Raw genomic sequence first — 14,872 nt, 5'->3', positions numbered from 1 at the left:
TTAACAGAAGTGGGAAAAAAATTCATTTCTGTATTTCAGAAAACCTAGAGTGCCAAACTGCCTTCCCCATTCTCTGAAGTACACAGCAAAACAAGGCTCTGCAATGGAGCCTCCACACAGGCAGCCCTGTAAAGCACTTTGTGTGGCACCACTGCACACCTTGGGTACAGGAATGTCATCTGTGCTGCACAGGTAAGGGGCACACCTTGGCAGGAAAGGTACAGATGAGACATGACAGCTTTTTATTGAACTCCTCAGGTGGAACAGGCCATAGAAGCACACTTTATCTCTCCCAGGGAAATGAACAGGCTAATACAAAGCCTCTCACCCAGGGCACACAGTTCACAGGCCTTTTAAAAAGCTGTTCCTTTCTGTTTCTCTGTTAACATCTTACAGCTGAGTTCCAGTAACTGGCTGTGTAAGCACTTCTAGTCAGTTCTAGGGCAAAATCAAACAAGTTCATTCAAACCACTGTCAGGTGGCTCAGCTAACTTGTTTTATTTTGTCCTGGAAGACTCAGGAGTGTTCACAGGTCAGGAAGAGTTGAGAGGGAGCTCTAAAATCCTAGATGAATGAAGTTAACTTGGCATCCTAAGCAGTGCCCTTTGAAGGCAAAGCCAAGACAGGGTAAGTTAAGCACCACTGGCTTTACCTTAACAAAATCAACTATCAGGAGACAATATTCAAAAAGGCAGGAGACAGCAGTGTACCCCATCATGTCTCAGTGGTAAATCACTGAAGCAGCAGTCTGGAGATTTCCTCTGGCAGCTGAGTTGCCCCCTGCATGCAGAAAGCTGCCCTGCCCCAGCACATTGATCACAGGCCCACAGCACAGCCACAGGGCCAAGCCTTGGGCCCCACAGAAAGCAGAATCCACACTCCACTTCCCAAACCATTGTAGGAGCCACAGAGCACCCAGCATGAGCAGAGTCAATAGATCCAAGCTGTGCTCACATGAGGCTGGAAATGAAGCAGTAGGTATGGCTTCAGGCAACTTAGATACAACAGAAACAATTCCAGAGCTAATGCCATTAGCAAAACTAATGTTACATAAAGTCTTAAGCACAGACTATACCTTTTCTGTGGATCCTGGTAATACCTAAATATATATATCTAGATAGATAGATAGATAGATACCTATGGATCATGGTAATAATGGCTGGTCTCATCAACCTTCATGCCTTCATTCAAATTATATCTGAGCCATACTCAGACTGGGAGAACACGTGGCAGGATGATCCCCATTCTGCTCCTCCTATTTTGCTTCTTCATCATCAAACAAGTGCACAACTAACACTGGAACATGTCCCAGCTGCCCTCACAGGGCTGGATTACCCCCTCAGTGGCATACATAAAATTGTGCTTTAGAAATAGATGCTGAAGGATTACTGGGGGGGAGGGGGGAGAAGTAAAAGACAGCATGAACCCAAACCCACTTACACAAGCCTTTTACTGCTACAGTAATTTTAATCTTAAACTTAGATGCCAAACTTCAAAACTAAGTACTTCCAAGAATCATCAGAGGAGGCAATTGAGATCACACTTAGTGTAAAACACAGATCCAGAGTGCCATCTAGTGCACTTCTGTGACAAGAGTTTGCAGAGAGGGCGTTATGTGAGTCGTGGTTTAGGTGTCTGATGGGGAACTTCGTTCAGCAGATAAACAGGAAGTGGCAGAGATGGACTAGCTTCCTTTAAACTAGAGCTTTTAACTCTGCCAAATGTGTTATGTTCATAAGCTAGAATATATAAAATTAGAGCCAAGTTTTAATTGTGATGTTACCTGTGTAACTAGTTTTTAAAAAATAATAATAAAAACCCTGCCCCTCTTGATGTAATTATTCAAAATATACTGGCAAGCCAGAAAGAAATTTCTGAGTGATTCTCCTGGGATCTATCCATGGACCAATATAATTCACTTTGAGTGACAAAACAGAGACTAAAAATTCATGGGTTCACCAAATGCAGAAGTGAGGGATAAAATTCAGGACAATCTCAGCTGGCTGGTGAAATGGTGTAAAGTTAGGATGCTGATGTTTAGCTGAAAAAGTGGGGCAAGAAGAAAGAAAGGATCTAGCACACATATGCAGAATAGGAAGGACAGGGAAGGCAGCAATGAAGAGGAAAATGACCTGATGATTCTCTTCCTTCTGTAAAAGATATGAAAAGTTCCAGTGAACCTCAAGCTAAATGCCTGAGTCAACAGGCATAATTTAGATTAGTGATTTGAGACAATCTTTTTGCTTTTTATAGCGGTGAAATGTTGAAATACTACAGTGTTGTCAGAGAGCTTTAAAAGATGCATAAAACAAGTGCTTATTCTGAAACTGATCATCCTTTCATTCCCTTTCACCCTGCATTTCAAGATACTCTCATAACACACCAAATGAGGCAATGCTTAATTCAATCTAGGTTCTTTCAATAACTCTGCCTCCAGAAGCCTCATTCATCACCAACCCACAAATAACTCTACACATAATTTACTTACACTCATCTACTTATGAGTTGTCATGAAATGTCTTTGAAGGGAGGATAGAATGATAGAATTTGAACATTAAATGACCCATTTCATGTAGATGGAAATTTAGAAATAGATTTTTGCACAGATATCTATGTATCTAATGGTATCTAAGTATCTAGCAGTTCATACCTGATGAATTATCTGCCTAAAAGACAGCAAACACTCCAGTCACCAGAATCTACAGATAAAAGTGTGCTGTTCAAAGGATGTGATGCAGCTGGCCCTGAATTTTCTATACACTGTCAAAATACTGTCCTTTATAGAAGCTATGGAGTTATCAACACCAGGCAAGCCCCTGCTGTGTATAAGACCAACATTCCTGTTAGGGGAGAACAAAGCACAACGACACTGGTTATAGAATGCCCTGAGATTCCCAAATTGCAGAATTAAAGTTCCCAGATCCTGCAGAGGGCCATGGAACCATTGCGTGTCAGTGCAAACAGTCAGCCCTACCTGTGCCTCTTCCCAATGCCCAACAAATGCAGCACACAGCAGAATTCAGAAGGTGTACACCATTACCTGCTGGAGTCCCAGCATTTGGACATTGCTCTCAGGCACAGGGTGGGATTCTTGGAGGTGTTCTGTGCAAGGCCAGGAGTTGGACTTCAGGGATCCTTTGGAGTCCCTTCCAGCTCAGCACAGCCTGTGATTCCATGAGCCTCTAACATAGTGCCAGAACAGATCCACAGCTGAGGGAACCTCTCTCCTGCTGCCCTGAGTACAGAGAAGAGTAGCTACCCACCATAAAAGCTACTCTGGACATTTTCCTACTTTCCTGAGTTAAAGATTCTGGTTTTCCTTTTCAAACATACATCCCTCATTTTCTTGTGGGGGTACTGGGGAGTCACACAGTAATCACATACTCATGGGCCTTCTTCTTCTACAGCTTTCTGAAACAGATGTACAATAGAAAACAGTACCAGGAATACAAAGGTTTCTGTTTTCCACCTTCATCTTAGAGACTGAACACAATAAGGAAAGGTGATGGAGAGTAGGATGCTTTCAACAAGTAACTGATGCACCTGCAGCTGGGCTTGATTTAGAGTAACCTGTCGGGACTCATCCCATTAAAGTGGAAAGGCTTCCTATGAGTCCCTCTCACTGATGTCGCTTTCCAATAATGGGTGGCCTTCTCCTGTTTGTGTTCTTGTTTAATCCTAATTCTCCACAAGTTTCTGTCCTGCTACAGAAGTGTGACGAAACACAGAGAAAGAGCAATCCCATCGCAGTGGGAGCCCAAAGGCCCAAATCAGCTGCAGGGGTGGCACATCCTAACTAACCCCTCTAACATGCACTTGTGCAGGGCACATCCAGAGCACAGCTAAGATCAGTCTCCCACATTCTGTATGAGCCTTCCACAGACACAACATGGAAAACCTCATTCACAAGTTTATTAACAATTAAGAAACGCTTTACAATCCCATTAGTCTCCAAATTTCCTTTTGCTAAGCCAGCCAGCCCACTGTTTATTTAACAATATACAACAAACAGGTTATTCTTCCAAGTAACTGTTTCCCAGCTGCTGTTCATGGAGCCCATTAAGTTCAAAGTTGAATTATGTTTTAATAACTCTTTTAAGTTTTGGTTCTGTAAGGTTGGTTATATTTTAGGAAAACAGAAAATTGTGTAGCTAAATAGAAAAATTGAGTGAGACTGGGGAAAATATCTGCTATCGAGGAGAATCTTTATATTTCTTTAAGCTTGCTTCCTTTCCACATATCAAAGATCGCATTCATTTGAAAACTCAGTCACAGCATCTCTTCACAAATAGCATATTAAATTTCCTTTTTTCTTTCCAAAATACAAAACTCAAATTGCTAATATTTGCTTCTCTTTTTTTTTAGAGCATAAGTAGCAATGAATGAAATAACTCATTCCAACAACTTCAAGAATTTCTGTACATTTCAGAACATGAAGAAAATAAGGCCAAAAATAGCAACAAAGGAGAATACATGCAAGCTTCACTGCATCCTCTCTATGCAGTTGCTATGCAGCAATTGCCTTCCCACAAAGAACTTTGGCTTTTTTGCTTTCTAATGTTTTGTCACTCAAGTAGATACAGTATGTTCAAATCCAAAACAATTTAAATGAGTTTTCTGCTCCAAGAGTTGCCTCAGATAACTACTAATTAGAACCTACATGCCCTCTGACTTGCTCATTTTGAAACTATATTAACAATAGGACAAAATACACAACCTAAATAAGCCAACACCACCACGAACTGAGAAAAGTCCTCTCTTCACCCTCGTGCAAAAACCACAGTGTAGCAGGCAGGCACTCAGCCTGAAAAAAAAACAGGAAGAAAATAAAGAAAGAGCGTTTTTTGGCAGTTAATGTGGGCAACCTTTGTCACTGCTGTCTTTTCCAACAGGTCTCTGGCTCACTGCTATTCTACACTCCAGTGTTCTGCTATGGATGTGGGCACACTGAAAACTTGTGTCGTAAACAGCCACCTGCTTAATCCTTCACCAGTAGTAAAACACTTAAAACTCTGAAAAGGAAAGTAAATTATTATGCACACCCTGGGGAAAGAATCAGTAAATCAGTGTTCTTTATATGGATTTAGGGAAAGAATTTGTCCCGGGACAAATGAGAAAAATTAAGTTCTCTACAGTGGTTCAGGACTACAATCCTAAATTAAGTGACTAGCACAGATTTCTTGGCTGCACCCCGTTAATCCATAGATGAAGTCAGTCTCACGTGGCAGGAAGGGACTGTGCTGCTGCTGCACAGCCTCCATCCTCCTTCATCACCCCACAGCTGCACCCAGAACCCCACGTGCCCACCAAGCAACCAGGCTACACTGCCCACAGGGTTCTACTGCATGAGGAAGAATGTTCTGGCAGAGATGTCACAAAGAAGCAGCCATGAAATTAATGCTAAGCTTCTTGAGAAAAAGGTAAGTCTATACCTTATATTGGTGCTTTTATAGAAAGCCTTACTGATTTTCAGAGGCTGAGGCTTGTTTCCTACTGCTCTGTTTCTGAATGAACTGCCTCACTAACCACTTCTAAAATGTCCTTTTGTTGGATGGCTATGTGATTTTTATGAGAAAGTTTACAAGAGTTACTTTTTGGACTATATAAACAGTACTACTGTTCTCCTTTTATAGACTATGAAATATATACAAAGTCCCAGAGCAAAGTCCCCTCAAATTGACATTTTTAAGGTCCCTGCTTGAGCAGGCAGCTGAGAGTTGGGTCTGCTGTGTCAGAAGCCCCTGGAAGCACACCCTGCCCAGCCACAAAGGCTGCCTAATCCTCCTGGGAGCAGCCCCACACAAAGATAGGGGCACAATGCTGCCCTCGGGGATCAAACAAACCAGGATTGGTGCTGAAACTGTAAGGTGTAATAGACAATATCCTGCCATTCTCTGCCACACTGAGATGTGCAGCTCATTAATGTTTTTGCTGCAAGAGGTTTCACTGGGATGAAGCTGAGATTTCACCCCATGGGTCTCCAGTGCCAGCTCTTTTAGCCTTGTTCAAAAGGCACCCGAGGTGAAACTGGATACCAGGACAAGATGCTTTAAGGTTCCTCTGCTTTTCACAGCTTTAATGGTTTGTTGACTGCCTCTCCTAAGGAGAGATTTCTGGTACATTTCCGTTAGGTTTTTCCTTCTTATTACCTGTTAAATCGGTATAGTCACTTAGTTGTTTCTCTTGACTTTCAGTAAGGAAGAACAATTACAAAACAAAATATTACCTATCAGCAAGGAAGAGTACACACAGGCACAAAAATATTTAGCATTTTCCCTGGGAAAGCCCTATAAATTGGCCAGAATATTTTTTAAAAAAATCCTGCAGCTACTGATCAGTTGATTTGAAGATTATTAGAGTTAAATGAATTCTAGCATTCATTTCCATCATCCCATGGCCAGCAGGCTCTGTTGCTCACTAATCAGTAGAAGAGGGCTGACTGGGATTTCTGTCACACAAACTTCGGAGCAAACCAACACTTTTACCACAGCCAAAGGAAACAAGTGCAGTGTTATCCTTCTCAAGTGTCATTCATTTAACAGATTGTGTGGGGTTTTTGTAAAGGTTAATTAAGCCTAAATTTCATTAGGTTCTTGAAACTCAGTAGAGTTAGAAACACCATTCATTCACATATTTCTTGACTTTTGTACTTTTTTAAATGATGTTCAAACTAATTTTTTTTAGCTTTTACAAAAGAAATAGATTATCATAGAAAACTTTCCCAAAATACATTATTTTGTCTAAAAATGCCTAGCACCTTTCAGCAGTACCTACTAGAATATACATGAGTTACTAAGAAACAAGGCTATGAATCAATCAATTAGGGCAGCTAGAAGAAACACCCAATACATCAGATTACTTTTGAATACCTGAAACTTTGTTTCCAGTCTTTGTATATATATATTTTGTAGTCTTTAAAAGAAGAACAGTAGTACTGTTTATATAGTCCAGAAAGTAACTCTTCTTGTAAACTTTTTTTATAAAAATCACATAGTCATTCAATAAAAGGACATTTTAGAAGTGGTTAGTGAGGCAGTTCATTCAGAAACAGCAGTAGATCAACTTAGGAAACAAGCCTCAGCCTCTGAAAATCAGTAAGCTTTTCTATAAAAGGAGCAGAATAAAGCAGCAGTATAAAGTAAAATCACTTACAATTATAAGCTTTCTAAGAATAATCCACGGATTTTCTCAAAGGCTTACCAGTTGTCATAGTTTTCATTGTGAAGACAAAGAAAATCAGATTGGTGTCACCACAGAAACCTCCCAACTTCCTTCACTGGGGTGAAAAACCAGACATTGCCTGTCCCACCCTGCCACAATCTCGCCAGTTTGCACTGGTTGTTTGTCCCACTGGTGAACGTTGTCAGTTACCACAAAATCTTCTTAGGAAATGTTTCTAACCTGTGCACTTTCAGAATAGGTCACCTACACGGGGGTCTCCTCTGAACACAGAAATGGCCTCAGGAAGGTATCTTCATCTTATAAACATCTTGTAAACAAGGTATCATCTTAGAAACAAGTAACGATCTGGGCATTCCCATCAATAAACTCTTGGCTGTTACAACTCGAGGAAAGAGCCCAGGTTCCCAAGCTACGATTCAACTTTTTGATATCACATGAGAGCAGACTTCATTCACTGATATTCTTGTGAAGGCAGTTTGTTCACAGAGCAAAGATTTGCCGAACGCAGATCCTAACTTTTAAGCTCCATCCCCTGTGTGAGGAAAGAAAACATTTCTTTCCTTATGTTCCCCGGCAGATACCCCCAGCTATAGCTGTCAGCAGCCGCCGCCGGCCCGGCGAGCCCCGCGGGGCTGTGGGGGACACGGGAGAGAGCCATGGCAGCCCCGCGGGGATGTGCGGGACTCGGGAGGGAACCATGGCATCCCCTCAGCCCCTGGAGGGCTGTGGGGGACACGGGAGAGAGAGCCATGGCAGTCCTTCAGCCCCGCAGGGATGTGGGGGACACGGGAGGGAGCCATGGCAGCCCCTCGGGGGTGTGCGGGACACGGGAGGGAGCCATGGCAGCCCCGCGGGGATGTGCGGGACACGGGAGAGAGCCATGGCAGCCCCTCGGGGCTGTGGGGGACACGGGAGGGAGCCATGGCAGCCCCGCGGGGATGTGCGGGACTCGGGAGGGAACCATGGCATCCCCTCAGCCCCTGGAGGGCTGTGCGGGACACGGGAGGGAGCCATGGCAGCCCCGCGGGGATGTGCAGGACACGGGAGGGAACCATGGCAGCCCCTCAGCCCCGCAGGGCTGTGAGAGACAGAGCTCCGGACAGAGCCCCGGCAGCCGCTCAGCCCCGCGGGTGCGAAAGAGCCGGTGCGAGAGCCCTTCAGAAGTGTCAAACAAGGTGGGAAGAAAGAGCGGAGAAACTTAAGTTAAAAAGTATGGAAACCAGCCAATCTCCGGCATTGCCGTCTTGGTTTTAACTCCGGCAGTACCGATGACAAGCAATAAAACGTTTATTCTGTACGTTATCGCACCACCTCAACTAACAGAGCCCAAGAGGAGGCGGTGGCCCTGCAGCCCGCTCGGGGCGGCTCTGCCAGGGGGCCCGGGCACGGCGCCAGGCTGGCTCGTGGCGCCGGGCAGAACCCGCTGCCCGACACGCCGAATGTCCGAGCGCAGCGCTCGGCGTTGAGCCCTCGCCGCACAGCGCTGGCTCTGCTGTCCCCGCACCTCTCGGGGACGCGCTGGCAGGTGCGGAGGGCGGCCCGCTCCGAGTGACCGCAGCCCTCAGGCACCGCTGCCCTCAGGGGTCCCGCGGCCCGTCCGGCCCCGTCCGGCGCGGCCCCCCCGGCTCCGGCCCGCGGGGCGGCGCATGCGCGCGGGGCCGCGGGGCAGAGCAGCGCGGGCAGCGATGGCCGGCGGGGAGCAGCGCTTGCCCGGCGGCCCCGAGCGGGTGGCGCTGAAGAAGGAGATCGGGCTGGTGAGCGCCTGTGCCATCATCATCGGTAAGGGCACCGCTGACAGCCCTGACACTGGGCTGTGCTGCCGCTGCGGCGGGGCTCGGCACCGGCCGGCGCGGGGATAGGCGATGCGCGGCTCCGCGGGCAGGTGTGCGGCACCGGCCAGGGACAGCGCGCCGCTGCTCCGTGCGGCTCGGCCCGCGGCGGGATGGGCGGCGAGGGGCTGTAACACACGGTCCGTGTGAGGGGCCAGCCGCGGTGAACCCCCTCTGCCCAGCCATTCAGCGAGCGCCAAATTGAGGTGACCTCAAGTCTTTCCTGATGCCTGGTGAGCTGCTGAGGCTTCTGCGGCGCTCGCTTATCAGGCTGAGCCAGGTTGATTATCTGAGATCGGGGCTCTGCAAAGTGCAGGTGGCAGCGCGGGCTCTCGGAAGGCAGCGCCGGGCTGTCCCGGAGCGGCGGTGGCGGCAGCGCCAGCTGGCAGCGCTGCTGTCCCGGACCCCAGCAGCCGTGGCTGGCACAGCGGTGCTGTCCCGCAGCAGCCAGCGGTGCTGTCCCCCAGGAGCAGCCGTGGCTAGCAGAGGTGCTGTCCCCAGCAGCCGTCGCTGGCACCGCGGTCAGCAGCGGGGCTGAGCTGCTGCTCCCGTAACAGATCAAAACTGGGAAATTTGGGCAGCTCTCTCCCTCCGTGTGCTCCATCACTGCTGGGGATGTGAGGGCAAGGAAGATTCGACCAGATCAATAAAAGCAGCCTGTACTAATACAGTCAGCCTCCAAACCCCGCAGGAAGACCGTTCTGTCACCAGGACCCGGGGACAAGGCTGGCAGTGACAGCTGTGTCGAGGTGCGCGGCAGCACAGGGAGGGAACAGCGGGCACAGCGGGACCTGCCACATCCATGGGAGTGCTCGGCTCAGAGGCAGAACTGCCTGGACACCCCCATGTGTCTCTGTGATTGATGTCACCAAGCTTGAGGCAGAGGACTAAACTGATAGTAATCACAGTGCCCTACTGCAATTTTATGGTCTTAGTCATGTTTGCCTCTATGTCCAATATAGGTGGATATGGTCTTGCAAAAAAAAACCAAAAAAAAAAAAACAAAAAGAAAAAAAACAAAAACAAACAAAATTCAGTGTCATTGAACAGGATCATTGTGAGCAAGGCTGTTATATGAAAGGAAAATATTTCAGTCCATTCCCATAGTGAAACACTGAAATCCGTATCTGCAGTTTTTGGGGAGATGTGTTCTACATATCCAAAGATACGTTTATTTTGAATCCCTCAGCATATTTAAGGGGAAAATCTCAGTTCTGGATCTCAGTGGAGCTCAGATGACCTTGTGTTAGAGTCAAGTTTTGAGTGCTGCACTTTGCTGTAGGTAAGGCACTTCCAGGGTTAGGTATTCCCTGAGTTGCTATTGGCCCTAGGGAAGATTTATGGCATCTCTGTCATTTATTAGGTATGACAGAATGGTACCTTGAGACTGCTACCCTTCTCTCCCAGTCAACCTTTCATCAACCTTATTTGCAATATCCTGCAAGCAGAATTCATATATGTCATGCTTGTCCAAAATAAACCTTGTGAAACAGCTTCTCATCTAATCAGGGACATTTGAGCAAGGAAATGCACTGACATTTTTGACAAACTGTAGTACTCTCAAATGGTCTAAGTGTTAGAGAAGGTTATCTGCTTTGCCACATAAAGCCTGAAAATTCTTCTGCCAATTTCCCCATATTTTCATAGAAGACATTTGAAACACAACCATAGGATCCTATTTTTTAGTTTGATTTGTTTGTGTGCAGATGCATGAAGTTACATCACTTATCAAAGACTTCTGTAACAAAGTGGTATCTAGTAGGAATAGTCCGGCTTTGTAGGTGTCACTGCATAAAACATGACAGCCTCAAATCAGAGGACACTAAATTACATCAGATAGGCTTGCAAGCCATTACTGGAGTTAACTAAATGAAATCTTATTTAAGACTTCTTTATAAAAAAAATAAACTAGTTGACCCAAGTTGATATTCGGCAACCAGGTAACTCACAAATTTTCTGTTTGATAGAATTTAACATAGGGGGAAGATTTATTTCCAAGTGATTGAGTAGCATGGAAAGAACAGATGCAGTCAGTGTGTCAGAGCCTGTGGAACAGACCAAAGGACAGACCAGGACTTTTATGTCAGCCATCATATTGGATTTCCTGGTTTTGGGTGGAGGAGGGAAACCCATTTCAAGGGTTTAGACATCAGATTCTGATGCATCCCACAGCAAAGTCCTACTGAGAACACCAAGAAAACCAAAAATCACTTGTGAAAAAACCTCTTCTTGCTCTGTATGGACATAAGCATTATGCTTTCTTATTTTTCTTTAAATGTTCTGGCAGGTACAGAAAATGTATGAGCATATTTTAATATTATCAAATAGAAATTTGATGCTGTGGTCTGCCAGCATTACACCAAATGTTCTGGTTTAGCTGACTGTTCTACAATTCTAATCAGCTGCAGGATGGATATAGAGAATTATAATCTTCTAGTAATTAGGAAGAGGAAACATGAGGGAGTATTTGAAAAATGCTGTAAATATGAGTTTATAAATACATGATTAATAAGTTTGTGGTTGCCTTCTCTACACTAATTCTGCTTGTTTGAAACAAGGTATTGTATGAGTTGCAGAGCTGGGAAATCAGACAGTGCTGGGGAGCACTCAGCAGGCAATGACATGGAGTGAGGAGCAGGTTTGGGGGTGGGAGCACCTTTGTCACTATTACACTGTATTTGAGAGTATTCCAATAATGGCAGGATGCAGTCTGTAGAATTTGCAGTCTGTCAGCAGTATTCCATCAGAGTTGCAGCCAAGAGAATCAAGGCAGCCTCTGTGGGTACCTCAGGTTAAACATCCATGGCTGTTGAGCTCAGGGGGCTCAGCCTGCCCTGGGGTACAGGGCACAGTCTGCTTCAGGGAGCAGGGAGGGCACGGACAGCCTGGATCCTGCCAGCTGAAGCTCCCATGCCCTGTGCTAATTCCCTGGAAAACAGATCTTACTTTTCAATCTTCTTGACATGTTTTGAATTGTAGGGCAATTTCTTACTACTTTCACAACCGAGGTATTTATCAGCACAATAAATCGCTATGCTGTCTTAATGCACTCACAAAACTTACGCTTTCAAATTTTTATCCGCCTTTTATAGAGCTTTGAAAGGTTTTGCCATAAGAAATACCAGTTCATCTAACAAAAAAACTATGCAGGGAAAAACCCCCATAATAAACTACATCAAATTAGGACTACATCCTTCCTATATCCACCCCATAGAACAGTCTCCTGATCTCTCTCAGCAGCCTAACTTTTGCTCAACATACATCTGTCTCTCATTACTTCATTTACATTTTTTAACTTGTTTACAAACAAGCCTGATTAGAGAAGAAGGCTATTTCCAAAGTTCATTTCACACTGAGGAAGCCAGCTCTTCTGAATATCCTGATGTAAATAAAGGTACTAAATACAAAACCCTTTAACTCCAAATAGAGACTGGTAGTCAATGACTGTAAAACTGAACAGTGTTTAGTAGTAGTAACAAATCTTTCTGGCAATTCATCTCTGTCACAGAAAGAGCACTTTTGGAAAGTGCCTGAGACAGGCTGTAGAAACACCCAAACTGCTCTGTGTCAAACATGGTTATGTACAGTGAAAACAAATAATCTAATGCAGTCACATGCACTGCAAATCAAGCTTGGCAGTACTTAAATGAAGGGATACAGCTTAAAAAGTAGTGACATACATGTGTTATTATGTCCTAGATAATAACATAGAGATAGTATATCATTGTTTGAAATCCACACTAGATTTATTTGGCAGACACAGAAATCAATGCTGTATTTAACTGAACAGTTATTTCATGCACATGCTTTCATAGGACTGTATATGTAATTAAGATTTTTTATGTGTATTTTCTTTGAGCACAGGCATCTTAGCTATACAGTGCCTCCCTTGGAGTCTTGCCTGTGCAGATAAAAAACTAAGTAAAAAGTTCCATGACTTGATGTAATTTCTACCACATTCCATTTTCTTTAGAAAGTTACAAGAACTAGAAAGTGCAGGCTGATTAATGTCTTAAAGCAGCCTGGTTCTTTGGGTCTGAAAAACAAAATTCACCATTCATATATTAGAAATGTATATTTAACTGTATACACAAATTGTATCTATAACATGTAAAAAGGGTTGTTTAACTGTTTAAAAGAGGTCAAGTAACATTATATAAAACAAACAGTTAAACATCTCTTAAAAGCTTTATTTATGTGGTTGTAAAACTGCATGAAAGTAGCCATAGGGTCATACTAGCATTATGATGAAACCTGTTGTATACTCATGAATGATTTAATATCAGGTTATATGAGACTGACTAGAAGCCTTACAAATTCAAGTACAATGAAATATTTCAGCTAAAACTAAATACATCTTATTTTGCTGAGCACAGGCAGGCAAGTTATCTGCATCAGCTGACTTGGCATTGCTTAAAAAATGCTTGTGGTACTTACTCTGCTCACACATGAATTTGATGTGAGATCCCTTATGAACTGGTTCAGGTCCAGTGATAGCAACAAAACTGTGTTCAGTGAGCAATATGTTCAATTTTTGCTAGTTCTGAAGGTAACTTTCTGGCATTTATCTGTCCAGTTGCCCAGATGACAGCACAGGCTTTGCTTCCATCCTAGCTGAGCCCATGACCTGGATGGTCTCAGCAGAATGCCCCACAAGCTCAGAAACCTCCTTCCATCAGAGATCCATCCTTAGGCAGAGTTGTCCTGGCCTGTAGTGCAATTTACTGCCCACACCATGGTAATCCTTCAGAACAACTCAGTTGCCTTGGCTGTAATTATAATTATAATTGTAATTATAGCTGCCTGTCTTATGTGCAAATAATTGCATATGCATGTACACAGAAGTTTTTATTTGCATAAATATCACTTCCCAGGGCTGCACCCCAATGTGATTTTCCTCCTTGTCAGTAACAAAAAGCCATTTGCCAGCCTTCCTGTGTGTCAATTAGCTGTCTCCTTACTGTGTGCCACTTCCATTCTGACATCTCTTAAAACCCCACAGATAGTCTTTGTTGGCAGAAACAGGATTCAGCAAGCTGCTAGCTTAACACTGGGGAGAGAGAACACGTGGAACTGGGAATTGCCTTCATATTCCTCTTTTTCAAGTGGAAATGGATAGGTGTTAATGCACAGTGCTTGCTGTATCCTCTCTGGTCACGTTTCATGTGCCACCATTGCTCAAGTGGACTGGGCTTGGTCACTGAATCAGATCCATCTGTTAATCAAGTAACATTTCAAATCATTAGCAGATCATTACTGGTCAGACCCAATGGACTTCACTGGAGCAGTACCCAAGTTACAGAACTGCAGCAGAAAGAAAGATGTATGAAAAAAAAAACAGCAGAGAACCACCACCCACATTACTGGATGGTTTTTCCTGATTTCTCTGATCCTGTCTGGAGTCACAGAAAACAGTGTTGTTGCAGCAAGAATTTTCTCACTCTCTGGATCCGTGTGAGAGCATTTCACTTTTATAGCTAACTGAAGTTTCAGGACACACTTTTGTTTGGTGACTTGTGAGAGTAATACAGATTACACTTCAGTGCTCCTTTCTCTCAAAAAAAAAAAAATTTGTTTCTAAACACTTTAGAAAGGAGTCAGCCTTCCTTATCTGTTACACACTTTGCTAACTAATATGTTGAGCATTTAGTTCCACATGGCACTTACTGATGGAACACACAAAGTATTTACAAATGCGCAACTGGGGGTTTTTTTCAGGGCAATGGTTCAGGATTGAGCTCTGGACTGTAATTCAGTGTCTTGTCCTCTCATAAATGCAAATTATGGTTTAGTAAAGTCAGCAGTCAATCTTTGTTTGAGATAAATGGCACAGATTCCTTACTAGTGAGAAACCACAAAGA

The 14,872-nt window shown here is 44.2% G+C and overlaps 1 protein-coding gene across 2 annotated transcripts in view; it reads left to right on the top strand.

Moving 5' to 3' along the window:
- Positions 1-8,839: 8,839 nt before the first annotated feature.
- The window catches only part of SLC7A10 (solute carrier family 7 member 10), a 40,771-nt gene continuing 34,738 nt past the window's right edge, over positions 8,840-14,872 (top strand). For both annotated transcript variants that reach the window (XM_064723233.1, XM_064723232.1), the window contains exon 1: positions 8,840-8,961. In XM_064723233.1, coding sequence (XP_064579303.1) covers positions 8,868-8,961 — 94 coding nt within the window. In that variant the 5' untranslated portion in view covers positions 8,840-8,867. The remainder of the gene's footprint in view (positions 8,962-14,872) is intronic.

This window comes from Zonotrichia leucophrys, chromosome 11, assembly GCF_028769735.1.
Source record: "Zonotrichia leucophrys gambelii isolate GWCS_2022_RI chromosome 11, RI_Zleu_2.0, whole genome shotgun sequence".
Taxonomy (NCBI): Eukaryota; Metazoa; Chordata; class Aves; order Passeriformes; family Passerellidae; genus Zonotrichia; species Zonotrichia leucophrys.
Note: the sequence above shows the minus strand (reverse complement) of the source record. Positions and strands in the feature narration are given on the sequence as shown.